Source organism: Xiphophorus maculatus, chromosome 12, assembly GCF_002775205.1.
Source record: "Xiphophorus maculatus strain JP 163 A chromosome 12, X_maculatus-5.0-male, whole genome shotgun sequence".
NCBI lineage: Eukaryota > Metazoa > Chordata > Actinopteri > Cyprinodontiformes > Poeciliidae > Xiphophorus > Xiphophorus maculatus.
In genome coordinates this window covers 29204434-29220592 of record NC_036454.1, presented here as the reverse complement: position 1 = coordinate 29220592, position 16159 = coordinate 29204434, and the positions used below count along the sequence as shown (strand labels likewise).

The 16159-nt window shown below is 42.4% G+C and overlaps 1 protein-coding gene across 3 annotated transcripts in view; it reads right to left on the bottom strand.

The window, feature by feature from the left end:
* The window catches only part of sema4c (semaphorin 4C), a 130942-nt gene that overhangs the window by 57366 nt on the left and 57417 nt on the right, over positions 1-16159 (bottom strand). For all 3 annotated transcript variants that reach the window (XM_023343514.1, XM_023343513.1, XM_023343515.1), the window contains exon 3: positions 10320-10497. In XM_023343514.1, coding sequence (XP_023199282.1) covers positions 10320-10422 — 103 coding nt within the window. In that variant the 5' untranslated portion in view covers positions 10423-10497. The remainder of the gene's footprint in view (positions 1-10319; positions 10498-16159) is intronic.

The following is a 16159-nucleotide window of genomic DNA, read 5'->3' as shown; positions in this document are numbered from 1 at the left end:
AGAATGTAGGGGATTTCTTTAAGCACTTTACTCTGAAATGTGTTGCATTTAATCGTGGACTATGAAATATAAGCTGTGATATTTTATATGTTACATTTATGAGGCCCAGCGATTGGATGCAAGACTAGAACCTTTAACTGATGTGAACTAAAGTGCACAAAAAAATAAGAAGTAAAGACAAACTGGTACATCAGCCTTGTATATTACTGAAGATAATATATTTAAAGAAAATATGCATAATACTAACCACTTTGTCCTGCTTCTTAACCAATGGCAGAGTTACATACCTGAGCCTTCAAGGTCCATTTTATTTAACTAAGTTTCTTAAAAGCAACATAAAAACAGCCCTAGTAAAATATAAAGCATGATGTGACAAAAAACAAAAACAAAATACAATTACTTTAGTATTGTACGTCTGCATAGAAATTTTCAGGAGCAAAAAAAAAAAAACCTACTTCTGGTTTTTACCATGTCAAAATACAATGTTTCAAAATAGGATAACAGATCAGAGACAGTTACAAGATTTCAACCACAAAATGTCATCTAGTTCACTGGTGATTGCACAGAATATGACAGACCAGCACAAAGAAGTGCATACTTCTGAAGTGGACAGAAAAGAATGCACTTTTTTTTAAGAAACGCTTTTTCCAGATACAAATATTTATGTTCAGCTCCTTTGCCCCAATAGTAAAACCACCTGGCACATCAAAACACTGACATTTAAAGTAGCTCAAGCTTTGAGTCTCAACTTAGCTTCAGTCTGAACTAGCCTGGTGAAAAGCAGCTTCTTCTTGCTCTACGCTTTGCTTCGTGCAGACGGTCTGGAACCTCGGCTATTGAGAAACGATTCCTTCCTGAAGGCGTGGTCTCTGTCGAAGCATTAAACTGTTGGGTCTGGTTTTACACAGTCGCTAATGTTTGGTCGTGACGTGTGTAACGCGATGAAGCTAGCCAGAAATTGCGTACACTGTAAACAATCTTGTAGAGAGAAGGGCCACAAGAATAAAATGTCTTAAACATTTCTCTTGCTCCGACTGTAGCTGCTCAATATTTTAGAAGCTGAACCGCTTCGTTCACTTCTTTCGAACTACAACCCTCTGTAAGCGGACTACAATCTTATATCAACATCATCGTTCACAACAACGCCTTCTGCTCACTGATTGGCCCAGTTTGCAATTTAACCAGAAAAACTGAACTCAATGGGAGAACTCTCCGAAGAGGCACTGAAGGGAGATGAGAATCTAACAGAACTGCATTGCAAGGCAATGGCTAGAGTAGACCTGAACTTTAACTGAGCCATATTTTTATAGGTAAAATCATGATACCAATTCATGTTTAGGGTTGCCCAGCTAAAAGCTGAGCCTCAGTCAGTCTCAAATTTTGCATTTTCAGTTTCCATGGTTTCAGACTAATTCTACTGCCTCTGCCTCTCAAACAGCGTTTTCCATGCAAACGGGTCTTCTTAGTCCTTTCTTCCGACAATAGCCATTTTTTCCCCCACCAGAACCAGTAGATTGTCCCTTTTCAGTCTGATAACAGAACCAAATTTAGCCATTAATCATGGAGATGCATCATGGAGAAGGTCATGACCTTCTGAGAACTCCACACCAATCCACATTACCATCCCAGTTCCACGGCGGCTGTGTAAAACATAAATGGGGATGAGATGAAAGCGGCTGAGAACAACAGTCCTCCACATGTTTTACTGAACAGTCAGTGTTATAGTTGTGATGGCATAATTGGAAAGCTGTCAACTTGACAAAAGAGTTTCCTTCACCTGAACGCATCATCTCCACTGCCGCTGCAAGTCGCACCAAGCACAGACACACACACACACACACACACACACACACACACACGCACGCACACACACACACACACACACACACACACACACACACACACACACACAAAGAAGTTGTTTTTAAGACACAGCTTTTTCAAAGCAGCATCTCTGCCTGTCATACAAATGAATGCTAACAAACACTCGCTTTATATACAAGATAGTCCTAAACTAGATGGCGGCGGGTGGGAGCAGTGCTAAGAACCAAAAGATAATCAGATGGAGAGCCAAATTTTGTGTTGTTTATTTGGAGCAGAGTTCACTTATTGGATTCCTTTTGACAGCTGAGCTTTAGCCAAACCAACCCGGCTGCTGCAGTGCAGGCTCACAGTGGCAGACTGCTATACGCTAGATGAAACCAGATATTTTAATATTGTGAGTAGAAAATCTTCAAAAGCCAAACGGCTCAGCGGCGCAGCTGACGCAACACATGCAGAGGCTGCAGCCATCAATGCAGTTGTAGCTGGTTCGATTCCTGGTCCAGAGGCATTCGCTGGATGTCTTCCCCTCATTCCTGTTCAGATAGTGTTGAGTAAGGGCCAATAGAACCACAAAATACATTTTTCACTGCCTGAATTTAATTCAGACTAAACATTTTTGTTGTTGGTCCATTAGGATTAGTATGGAAGAAGATTGGAACCACTAAAAGAAACAAAAAGAATTCAGATTTTTTTCCCCCTGAATTCTGATTTATTTTTTAAATTTATTTATTTTTCAGAATTCTGACTTTGATCTCAGAACTCTGACATGCAAAATCATGATACTGACTTATGTTTGGAGTTGTTTGTCCAGCTAATAGGTGGACCTCAATCAGTCAGTCTCAAATTTTACATTCTCAGGAGTGAGGATGTAAAATCTCACTTTAATCACAGAAATTTAAATTTTCATCTCAGAATAATTCAAACTTCTTTTTTTAATTCTGATTTTTCTCAAAATCAGAATTATGTTTAACTTGTAATGCAACATCAGGAATTTTTGAAAAAGAAAAGTCAGAATTCTAATTCTTCATTTTCTTTAAATGACGTAGTCGAGTCTTTTAGCAGCTCTGCCCATAATTCACTTTTTATAGGACCGAGATCCGGACTCGCTTTGTTGTTCTGAAGCCACATTGTGTCCAAGCTCTAACTTCCTGGCTGAAGTTTTGAAATGTTCAATATGTTGCAGCATTTCCAGATAATGTTCTTTCCTCATTATGTCATCTATGTTGCAAAGTTCACCACTTGGTACCACAGCAAAGCAGCCACAAAACAAGAACCGCACAGCTGGAGGTTATCTTCACAACATAAAGTCTTTCCCAACCAACTCTGGCTCACTTTTTTTTTTTCACCAGCTTCAGCCATTTTCCTCAAGAGGACATATGAAAGTGGCAGCTGAATTCATTTCTACACAATACACAGAGACGAACTAGACTAGAAGAAGATCCACAGTTCTTTATCTTCCCAGATGTCACTCGGTTTTCTCACAACTATCCTGCCAGTAACGATTATTTTAGCAATCGATTATTCACACAATTAATCACATAAAAACGTTGCCACATCCCGCAGATTTTTTGCTTAACTACTTAAACCTTCTTTTGTACATTAAAAATACATCAGAAAATACACAAATAATTTCCACTTCATAAAATAAATATATATATATATATATATTTTGCCTAAATGCAATAACATAACATTCCTTAAGTGTATGCTTGATCATTTATCAATTCATGGATTCATTTTTGCATTATTAATTAATTAGACAGCAAAAGGTCCTTAGTAGGAGATCTCATTTTTTACAGAATTTGAACCAAGTGAAGCAAAAACACATGTGGAGTCCTGGGTAGAACATGTTCACAGACAAAAGTTATTTTTTATTATCTTAATTGTAAAATGTTTCGATTTTTTGTACATTTCTGTCTCCATTACAGCTCTGCTTTTTCTTTGGAGTCAATTTATTTTTATTTAAACGATTAATCAACTTCTAAATTAGCAGACGGTTAGTTCGACAATCGCGGTTAATCCAAATTGGATAAACCCAGAATGTTCCACCAATTTACTATTTACAACTGACCTATCAGGAGCTTACAAAGTAATGACATCATCATATGAGCTTTCCAAATTTCTTAAAGGCTTAGTAACCTAAAAAATATATATATATATATAAATAAAAACATGCCAGGTTTTTTTTTCCTATCTAAATCGTTGAGACTTTCTGGAACTATAAACTCTTTTGGTAATCCAAACGGATGTAAAACATTAAAGGTTTAGCCTTGATTCGACTTCAGACACTGTGATTTGTCTTTTTACACATTGTATTTTCTGCTCTCGCAGTAATTCCTAGTCTGAAATAACCCTCGCGCACAAACGGCATCCCAGAGCGCTGCGTTTTTTTATTGCGCTGCTTGTTTTGCGTGAGTCACGGGGCCGCAGCGCTGACGATGGCCTCCCGGCGCATTAATTAGACAGTGAGACAACCGACGCTAAAAGGCGGTTTGGAAAAGAGCGGCCTCGCTGTGGCATTTTCACTTCAAGCCTCACTTGCCCACACATCCGCTTTCGCGGAGTGACAACAAAGAGCACTGCAGGTCAAGACCTGTGGTCCCAGCTGTTAATCTTCACTGACCAACCAGCAAGGGGCAGGGAGGGAGAGATGGTGGGGGGTGAGGGACAATCATTGCAGATAAAAGCAGTGATGAATCTCCTCCTTCCATTCCCCGTCTGCCTCTCGCACATCTATTCTCCCAGTCACGCACAGCCTCTCTGCGCCTCCTCCTCCGCCTCGATCTTAACCACTCATTACAGTAATTGGAGGGTTTTGGTAGATAGGGCAAGAGAGACAGAGAACTGGAGGGAAAAAAATAAAAAAATAACGGTTGAAAGAGAGGGAAAAAGGTTTCTGGAGGTCAGAGGCCCAGCCCTTATTGCACTCTCTTTCTAAATCGCATTTCTTTTCTACCTCCAAAACCGATTCCGTCATTCCTTTTTCTAACTCAAGAGGCAAACATTAGCATTGGCTCTTCTTTTAAAAAATAATTTAAAAAGAGAAGACCCAGCAATCATTTGCTGCATCAAAGGCGGCCATGTTTTACAAACAGAGGGTCGAATTTCTCAAAGTTCTCCTACTTGTTTTGCTGCTCTTCCTCTTTCTTTTCTTCCTCTCATTGTTGACCACAGCTGTTGAGTGTTGTCATACTTTAGTTTTGGCTCGCTAGCCGCTGTCATTGTGCTGACTCTTGGAGGAGGGTGTGTGTGTGCGTGCGTGTGGGGGTGTTTTAAGAGTGTGCAACGTTGTCCCAGCAGGAGAAACTCAAATGAGGTGTCAAAAAAAAAACTATCGAAATCAGTGGGAGAAGATGGAGGTGTATTTCTTGTGATCAGTGGAGACAGGCCGTGGTAAGAGAGCAAAAATAACAACGCAACGGGTGTGAGTGAGAGATGTAATACAGGGAAAAATGAAAAAGTACCACTATGTAACAATAATGTATAGAGAGTTATAACTCTACCTGTGTGTGGGCGTGTGCATGAGTGTGTAATCCCTGTTTAAATTGTGCTAAAGGGTTTTATACTCAAATCTGGGTTTCTTCTATTAAAACCTAAGGCAGACATGTAGACTTGCCTGAAAACCACTAATTCGTCATTTTACTGGGATTTTACGAGCAATATAAGCTAACTCTTACAAACATCTGTTTACGAGCTGCCGTACTTTGTTGTCGAAGTTCAACTGGTGAAATGTCAAATCCCAACTCTTCGCGAGCGCCGTGTGTCTTACTAGTTTGAGCGTTGAAGCCAATGTAGCAAATCAGTCTGAATTCACAGTCGATGCTTCTCTTGTAAACGTTCTTCACTGTACAGCTCATGCTAACAAACCTATTTGACAGACGGGTCTATAACATTTTTAGATGTAATCATTAAAAAAAAAAAAAACTGACAACACATACATAACATGAGAAAAAAATTACAACTAACAATAGTAAAGTAAACATGGAAACGTTTCCATACGAGAAACAAAAAGCAGAGCAGACCACGGGTATTAGCATTAATCCTCTGTGGTTAGTTAATATAAGCTAACAGCATTGTGACTCAACTTCAGTTTATTTCAGTCCCAAATCTATTAGCATGAATTCTCCGTGGTTAGCTAATGTGAGCTAACACCATCGCTATTCAACTTTAGTTTATCTAAGTCCCAAACATACTGATGCAGCCATTGGTTTGAGATCAAGTAGTTTTAGTGCTGGTTTTAATTTGAGCAACTTCTGTATGTTGCGTAAAATTATGAGCTAAATGTCTCCAATGGCTAGCTGTTGGGATTTAGACGCTTGGATGTCATTTCTTTGGTCATCTTGATGTGGGATTTCATAGCTAAGCTTAAGACTCACTGTTGATTAAAAGAAGTTTCATTGTTTTGGATCATGCCTATGAGTTTAGACTGCGTCGCGAATGCCTTTTATTTCTTTGTGTGATGTGGCTGAGTAGTGACACTGTCGGGCTTTACGACATGTAGCCCTGCTGCTTTAAATACTCACAGATTGCTTAAAGGCAAAGCGAAAAAACAAGCCCTAATTGCGCTGAGTATATTCCAAATTTATGAAGCTTGCTAAGAAATCATTTTGTAATAACAGAGTTTTAAAATGTTTCGCTCTGCTACAGCTATACCAGGCTGCTTTTAAAGACGTAAAATGACACCATGTCGCTGTGGAAGAGTGACAGAAATATCCTTGTAAAAGGGAAGAATCAAAAACTACACAGAGACAGTGAGAAACATCTTAAAATATACTCTTTGTCAGTGATTAGAGTGAGGAGAGCATGAGGAAGGAGTCGAGGGTATGTAAATTTACAGCCCTCATTAGCAGCTCCACAAGTTGCCGTATATAACGTGTGCGCAGAAAAACGTCTCATTAGAAGCCGAAAGGGATTTATTTTCACTTGACAAATGCGCGGAGGGGATGGGGGGGGGGCAAACTGTTAACATGTGAGTTTTATAGAGAGGAAAGACGAGCTGAGGAGAAGAAAAAGGCGAACAGATAGAAGAGAGGATGTTTGTGTTTCTTCTTCTGCATGCCCATGTAAGCCTTGTGTAATTGCAGGGTGGGGGCAGGAATGGAAGTGGTGGGTGGGAGTAAATATTATCTTTTCAACCATCTCTGCCCCGGCGTGACCCCGCCCTGTTCACACACGCCTCCTGCACCGCCAGGAGCCCCAAATCCCTCAGACTGCCTGCCTAAGCAGTACACACGTCCACACACACATATAAACAAAGACGGATTAGATGGACAGATTCACAGCTACACACACCCTCTCTTTCTGTCTCTCTCTTTTTTCTCTCTCTCTCACACGCATACACACACAGCCTCGTATTCTATCACACTTGTTTTCCTTCTTGCAGCATGTCTTCCACTTCTTATGCACAAAGACGTGCGTTGCTATGAACGCTGCATGGTGATTCTGCAGCTCAAAATGCAACAAAGGGTGAACAGCCCACTGTGGGCGTGAACGCATGCGTGCGCTTTCCTCTCCCTGTAGTCTGACTGGAGTTGAGTTTCTCCAGCACTTGTTCCATCGAGCTTCCTTTCCAAAAAGAAAACCCCATCTTTTCTTTCTTTTCGTCTTGCTCTCCATTCCCCTAGTTTAGTTTTTCCCCCTCCGCTGTTTTGTCTTCCTCATAACTCCTCCTCAGCACTGTAGGTGGAACTCATCCATATCAGTCAGTTAATCCAGCACTCAGCCTCTGGAGAAATCAGACGGCGGGTAGGGATAATCCCACTTGTTTCCACCTCACTCCAGTCAGAGTTAGAAGTCTTTTACCAGGCGAAATTGCAGTCGAGCATAAAAAAGGGTTTTGTGACGAGGGGTTTTTAGTTCATCAATAAGCGGAGCTGCACTCAAAAGCGAGGAAAGTTAAACCACAATTACTACACTGAGAGAACTGGCCTGGTCAAAAGTAGCCCCTTGTTCCACGCTTTGCTTCTGAACACATTGCTTGCTAAAGGCTAATCGCTAACGTTTACCTGTGAGGTATGTGATGTGCCCACTTGACGCTATGCAGCTTACCAGAAATGCCTGCGCTATAATGAACCATTCTCCACTGCAAAGAGAGAAGTGCAGGGTCAAACTATATGTCTGTTGATGTTAATTAAATATTTGGAAGTGTGGCTAACGCGGACTGAACAGCTTCTTTCGCTTCCTCCGCTGCCGTTGCAAAAACTACAGGCAGACTACAATTCTAAAACATTGCAGAATATCAATGTGATCATGCATAAACTTCTCCTTCTGTTTGCTGATTGGCCCGGTTGAAATGTTACCGGCGACATTCCAAGTGAATGGGAGAAATCCCAAACGAAGCACTGAAGGGAGATGAGAATCAAGCGGAACTGCGTAGGAAGGCAACGGCCAGGCTATGAGAGAATGTTTGTGAACAAATGCCATCTTCAAGATGAATGAATATCGCAGACAGGTCAGGATAACGAATGGGAGAAGTTCAGGGAAGCATTAGCTTATAGTTAAATTATAAAATAACACCTCACGTTTCTTACATCCCACTGAATACTGGAAAATCGGCTATCTGAATATGAAAGCAGCAGACCGTGACACAACAACAAACCTGTCAGGACATGACCGCATAACTAAGCAATCTAAACTGACAGGTCGCTAACACATGCTATATGTTACTATATGCTGCATGACGCTGAGAGGAGTCTTTGCTCCAGCACTGAACTGAGTTTATTGGAGCGTAAATGGAACGACATACAAGAATTCAGTCTCCAGCAGAACAATGACCCCAAACATGGGACCCTTAACCCCAATGGGATGATCTGGATCCTACATCCCATCGGCAGCAGTCGAAATATGTTTGTCATAACGCTACAAACAAGTGATCAACTTTAAATGTATGCAGCCTGTTTATCTACTATGTAGCGTGTTTGCATTGATTCCTTCCATACGCAACGTTGAGCGAGTGTGTCATCGTTTCCCCTGCTTGGCCTCAGTCGTTTTTATAAGTCCACGCTGGCTAAAAAGAGCCGGCCCACTGTGTGTATGCCAACACTGACTTTTCTTTGTTATGATGGAGAGTTTTTTACCACAAACTCTCAACACCCTGTTGATTGTTCCCCCCCCCACCCGATGTCTCTCGTTCCCTTTTTTTCTTTTTTCTCTCTCTCCTCCAACCACGACACTGCAGAGGACTGTCAAATAAATCCTTGTGCTAAAGGAACACAGCTGTGAGTAAAAAAGAAAGGAAAAAGAAGAAGAAGAAGAAGAAAGTAAAGGATTTCATGAGTGGCTGGCAGTGGCACGAGAAAGGTTTTGAATTCACCCCACTGCTCCGTGAGTACAGGTGAAACCGGAGCTCTCTGTGAAAATGCCATGAGAGGATTTCAGGTTCATTCGGAATAAAGACAAAGCCACTGCAGACAAAGGAAAAAGTGCATAAAGACACAGTGGGGAGAGCTGAAAAAGAAGGAATAGATACGGGATAAAAAGGTGGGATAGGTGCAACAGAGAGGTGAGAAAAGCATAGCCTTTTCCCTATATTCTTTCCATTCTCTTTGCCTAATCCCCAAGAGAGACAGAGAGAGAGAAGAAAGCACTTCTCCTGTGGAAGGATAAAAAAAAAAGAGGACTTTTTATACAGCTTGCAACAATTGGCATTGTTCAGCAAAGAACGGCGAAATCTGGCTGCAGAGAAGGGCTGAGATAAAGAGAGTGAACGCAGCGGAGTGCAGGATTAGACTGATGTATTGTCTTATGGAGGATCGATGCCAGCCTCTTTATCAAAGGCCTGAAACCATCCACCTCCGACATAATGGAGAAAGTCTCCTGGTTTGCTGTAATGGAACACCGCTGTGTGATTATGGGTGTTGAGTCAGATGCATGGATCAGCCCAGTGGAGAGATGGAGGATTCTCCTAATTCAATAAGTCAGCCCAGTAACTCTCAGTGCACGCTCCCGCTATTTGATTTCTTTTAGCGCAAACTTTTAATATGATAGCAGGGATGAGGGAATCCACAATATTTTTTTTTTCCTTTTTTAACCCTGGTAAAGTTCTGCTTTAGTGACTTTGGGCTCACAAATTCTCAAAGCAGCTTTAGTGGCCGGTCCAGAGAGGGCTGACCTTTTGGGAAAATCCATGCTGAAACTCAGAACGGTCTTGAGTTATCTTCAGCTTCTATACACTCTCCGTCTAAGGGACGGAAAGTGTATAGAAAAATCTCCTTTTGTGTCTCCAAAAGGAGATTTTCACTAGCTACATGCCACAATTAATATGTCATCATATGAGGCAAAACAAAAATAAAACTTTTCAATGATATGCGAGGTCACTGAGACGCGCGTGTCCTTGGGATAATCAGCACCTCTTCATGTAGTCAGGTTTTCCATTGACTGGAATAAAGTCAAACTTTGAGAGACCTTCAAGGTCTGAGCAGACGTAAACCTCCAATTCCAAAATAAATGTAATTTTTGGAGTTAGCGGGGTTCTTAACATCTGTGAACTCACTCACCTTGGTATCGAACGGTCTTGCGTGGGACTGGGTTCCAGTTGAGAGCCGCTGACCTTTCCCATCCAACCAGCAACATCAGGAGTAAGACCCTCGTCCCACCCATGGCTGCCGAGTCAGCTCTGGTTTTCTGGATCTGTTGCTCGGTGTTGGACAGAGGGACGGATGAGTCGGCGGGCTGCTGTAGACAGACGGAGACCACAACAACACATCAGATGGGAGCTGCTATTTACTTCCTTTATTGCTTTGGTTGTATATCAGAAGCCCTTATGTGTGAGCGGCATTTACGCCGCACACGTTTTTCAAGAGGACGGATGGAACAGAACTCAAATTCAAGCTGGGAAGAAAGATAAATTCCTCCTGTTTGAAAACAGATCCTATAAAACTCAACAGAGCAGCATAAACCAGAAGTGAAGGATGTAACTGCTTGAAAGGACACTCGTAATGCGCTTCCATGTTTGTGCGTCCCTGCCAAGACAAACAAACTACAACATTCAAAGAACTTTTGGCCGGGGAAATCACGCAGGAAAAGTTCTCCCCGCCACTCCCTCACGTTGAGCGATAATCTAGCTATCGGCACTTGGACAGCTAAAAAAAAACCCAGCTTATCGCCGCACTCTTGTCAGGCCAATTCAGCAGCGGTATATTAAGCTGGAGCTGAGTTATCAAAGTTAATTGGCACTGGCAACGCATCAAACGCCAACGTGTCGGGAGATGAATGTCGAAGCAAGGACAATCCAATAGAACGGTGTTGTAAATGAATTGGTTTATAGCTAATGAACATGTCAAGAAGTGCGGCTAGAAGGCGGCGTTACGGCCTAATGACGGCTCGGGGTGAGCGGCTTGTTACGACGCTGTGAGGGAGACGAGGCGGAGGGCAAGAGCAGACAGGAAGTTAAATTACGAACAAATAGCCAGGAAAAATCAGCATTAATAGTCACAATTTTCTCACTAATTCAGTCCGAATAATTAATTAGCCCTTTATTTTCCACTGAATTGAAGGCATGCTATTGATTACTTCTTTTTTAGGTGACTGTATGGCTGTGACTGCATGGACGAGCGACCATAGCCCCACAAACACAAATCCTGCTCTTGAAAAACATTCCCACTTGTAATATGCTTCTTTAGGACATCAATCGCACAAAGAAGTACATGCATCACTGAATTGCACACAGTAACTGCATCCAACCCTCCCACAGTTTTAGCATAATGCTCATCAGGAGGAGCGTGGCAGCACAGATACACTGGGGGGAGGCAAAGAATGGTGTCCCGTCAGACCATCAGTTCCCAAAACCACACACATACACACACAAAAAAACAAAACCGTAAAAGCACAGTGTGACTCCGCACAGAGTAATCATATAAAATTTATTGAAATTTATGAATAATTTCATTGAACAAACAGTGGACAAACTAGTGAAACTAACAATACAGAAAGTTTAGTTTTTTTTTAAAGATCATTATTTGGGATTAATGTGACACAATGAATCAAAATTCTTATCATGACAAGAAATGTATCACCATAAATAATAAAACGATACAATAAATCCCCACCATTAGTAGGATCAATGCAAATAGGAGGCAATACCCAAATCTGGATGGACTTAAGGGTACAAAAAGTAGCGGTAAAATGAAAAATCAGCCCGAATTTCCTTCGTTCTTTTGGAGACTGGATCTTGTCAATCAGCCAACACTTATATGAGAAACCGATTTTATCTGCTTATTTTATCTACCTCTGCAAAAGTGTGTAAACCAGCCCTGTTATTCCTGTTATCAATAGTCAAACCACTGTTGCCAGCTTAGCACTTTTTGTCGCAATATTTAGTGGCTTTTCAGACAAAAACAAATTGGTACCAGCAAAAATCAGAATCGACGGGTCAGGCTTTATAAAAATCGGTGATCAGCCAGTAAAGTGCAATCGGTGCGGCCCGAACACAACATCACAGACTCTTGTAGCTGCTTATGTTGAGTTGTATTGAGAAGTATTCAGAAAACGATTTTGTGTCTTTTAAGACATGGAGAACAAATCGGCAGATTTTTATCGTAAAACTCGTAAGACTTCAAAAAGCACGTAAGAACTTTCTAAAAAAGCCGTCTCTCGTAATTGCACCACTTTGTTTAAAGTGCGCCGAGGTCCTAAAAGGAGGAATATTCCATCCACTGCAACCACTTAGGACTGCAACTAAGTATAAAGTAGCAAAACTGTTCATGGAGAAGCCTGTATTTATCTGACAAACTCACTTTTAAATGTCACTTTTAAGTGCTGAGGCACCGCACGAAAATGCCCGTTCGCTTCACTTCCACTTAAACTGCGGCAGAAACCTCAGAGGTGGACGTCTCAGAAGCTTACGTACAGGACACAGATGCAGGTCAATTTGGACAAAAAGCCTTCAAATTAATTCCTCTTCTATGATAGTGGCATATAAATTTCAAAAAGTATAGGAAAAACAACCTTGCTCAGACCCGAGTTACAAAACAAATGTCTCAAACACGACACGCCACCTGTAAGCTTCCCCCCCTCTCTCTGCACCTGCTCATTGAGTTAAATGACGTTTCTGACAGTAGGAGGTCACTGAAGGGGGCGCTTTGCTTTCTGAACAGGCAAACAACGTCAGACTTTAACTAGAAAAAACAAAACAAAACAGGAAGCACAGAATCACGTCTGCGGATTTGAACCCACCAACCCGCTTTTTCTCGTCTATTCCCATATGTGAATATTAAATTCTGACCCTGGCAAACAAACATTTACTCTGTTTGGTGGATTGGCAGGGGAGGTAATTGAAATTCAGAAATGTGTGTGTGTGTGTGGTGTGTTGTGTGGGGGCGTTCGAACATGTTCGTGTGTCTACACCCAGCCTGTGAGGCGGGTATTGATTATATTTTGAGGTAAAACAAAAACAAACAAAAAAAAAAAGAGAGAGAAGCCTCCCTGCCTCCCCTCGCCAGCCCTCCTGCCCCCTCTTCATCGCCGCATCAGATTGCGGCGACGTGCCGTTAAACGAGCGTGCCTAAACCGCTGGATTTGGGTGAAAGCTCTGCGAGCCTTGCAGTGCGGGCTGCTAGCTTTATTGGATCGATGCTGATGGCCTTGCCGGGCAAACGCTTGAGTGAGCGGAGGACGGATTGAGAAGACGGAGCGGTGAAGGGATGAGAAAAGCAGAGAGATGGAAAAGACGTTCAAAGAGAAGGAGAAAGCCTTGTCCCTCTTCATCTGCTGCTTCGTCTTAACGCAGGGACGTAATAAAGCGTGGAGGGCTTCCGGAAGGGTAGATCATGTGAAGCAGCGGCATGCTAACGCTCCAGGGCAAAGGGAAAGTTTTGTCTGCAGAAAAACTGTAGATCTCATCATGCCCACTCAAGGCCTTTGTACTTTCTAGAAATGGATGTTTGTTTGCATGTTTACCCACCATTATGATCCATAACCTTTCTTAACTGAGTGTAAGTTTAGAAAGGTAAACTGGATTCACTAATTAAGTGAAAGCAATTGGTTGTTCTTAACTATACACAGGGGAACAGAGTAAAGTGGGATGAATGCAGTGTACAGATTTCAGATTTTTTTGTAAAAAAAAATAAATCAATTTTCTATCCTCTGTGCTAATAAGCAATATATTGTGTTGGTCTACCACATATAAATCCCAAGGAAGAACAAAAATGTTTGTAGTTTTAGCTATGATGTTAACATGTTAATTTCCATTAATTGATTAATTACAAAGGATTTAAGGCAAAATGTCACTATTTTCTTCTTTCTATATACAAAAGTTCCCGCCAGAACCTTTGTTTTCACTTGTTTCTGCTATGTCCGTAAGTCTGACGCACAAAGTCACATCCGCAGAAATAACAGCGATGGGCAACAAAGCCGCTTCTCTTGCCTCACTTGGGGCTAAATTTTGCTTCAAAAATTGACCCAATGTGACACCGGGAAAGACTCGAGTTGTGCTAAAAGGAGTTAGCCTGTCAGTGAAGCTAAGATAGCATGTCAATGCTAAACATGCAGCAGTAGCGAAGGACATCACCAACGTCCACAAAAAAGTATTTTTTCAAATTAGTTACATCGAGGGTTCTGGAAACACCACAGATTAAGAGCGATGCTTATTTTGACTATCTATAGTTTTCAATTAAAATGCGATTCTTTCCGGTGATTTAATTACAGATCCTGCAATTAACTCCCACCACAAACATTAACATGAAAAAATGTGGAAATGTAGAAAGGTTGTGAGTGTTTCTATAAGGCGCTATAATAATCGTTCCCTGCTCAGGCTGTACACTGAAGGCGGGGGTGTTTCTTTGAGAGGAATGTGAACGCCACGGTGTATTGGTAAATTCAGCACTTCATTCTGAACGATTTAGCGTACCTAACAGTGCGCCGTCGGCGGAGACGAAATTGAGCTATTAACGATAAGACCAAATAACTACCTGCAGTAGCATTTCTGGATTGCCTCTCCTTATTTGACACCGCTTTGCAAATAAAACCGTTCACTGAATCATCAAGGCAGATCTGCGAGGAACTTTACGGGCAACAGGGGAGCCTGTGATGAATTTTTCGGTTTCTTTCCATCGAGCCAGCACATATAATCCCCTCGCCGTGTCATAGGAAGATGAATTGAGTCTTGCTTCTCCCCGAAGACCAAATTAAGACAGTTGCTCCGTCTGTCACCGCGGCCTCTTTAAGGTCCTGCGGTGTCGTATGACTCCGCAGGCGCAATCCGAATCATCTCTTAGCTGCTGGTGTTGTTGGTGAGCCTGGTTTAACTAATGAGCCGAGACACAACAGCCTAATAATTTCTTCCACCACTCCACAATGGAGGGCTCATTAAAGCATACATAGAAATAGGCCGCATGTTCTGATTAGGCTGCGGAGGCTCCTGCGCGCCTCTGTCACTTCGTGTAAAGCACGTGTGGGTTCTGGCTGTGCGTGTGTTCGGCGTCGGCGCCGGTGCGTGTTTGGAGATCAGACGAATCCCTGCAGGGGGAGAAGCGACGCAGGATTGTTTCTAAGCGAGCGGATGTTAAGGAAGGAAAAAACGGGAAGAGATGAACGTTTTCAACCCCAATCTGTCTGTCGTCTTTTTCTCCATTTTTTTTATTGCTGCTATGTCACTCTGGTTTCTGTTGCTGCCTTCCTGTCCCTCGCCTTTCCTGGAAGCCAAACACGTAGAGACAAGCACACGGAAACTAACAGACGGGGTCCTCTGCTGCAGTCACCGCTGATTGTTAGTCTTTCCAGTCTTTGTTCGCCTTTTAACCTCCACCTCTGACCTATGGCGGGTTACACAGAGCCTGGGCGGATAGAACATCCCCTTCCACTCGGAACATCACACAAGGACACACTTAATGTCCATTAACCTGCAACCGCCCTCAATAATGCACACACACTTTCAATCACACGGTGACAGGATGCACTCGGACAGCTACCCCCCTTCATCTACACTTAATCACAGAAGCTCAGAGCCCTTCCTTCCTTCCTTCCTTCCTTCCTTCCTTCCTTCCTTCCTTCCTTCCTTCCTTCCTTCCTTCCTTCCTTCCTTCCTTCCTTCCTTCCTTCCTTCCTTCCTTCCTTCCTTCCTTCCTTCCTTCCTTCCTACCTACCTACCTACCTCTCTCTCCCAGCCCCGTGTGTATCCTCTCCCTTCCCCTCCCGCCTTTTATTGCTTTTAATGCGCACATCAATGAAAGCTCCCCGAAACACACAAAGCCCGTTTCAGCTGAACCAAACAAGCAGGATCAAACGATTTCACACCTCGAGGACAAAGGGGTGTGAGGGCTCCTCAAGGACTTTTATGGTGTGTTCTCCTCACTTTGAAATCATCACAAAAAGGAGAAGCCGGAGCTGCGTTGCCGCATTT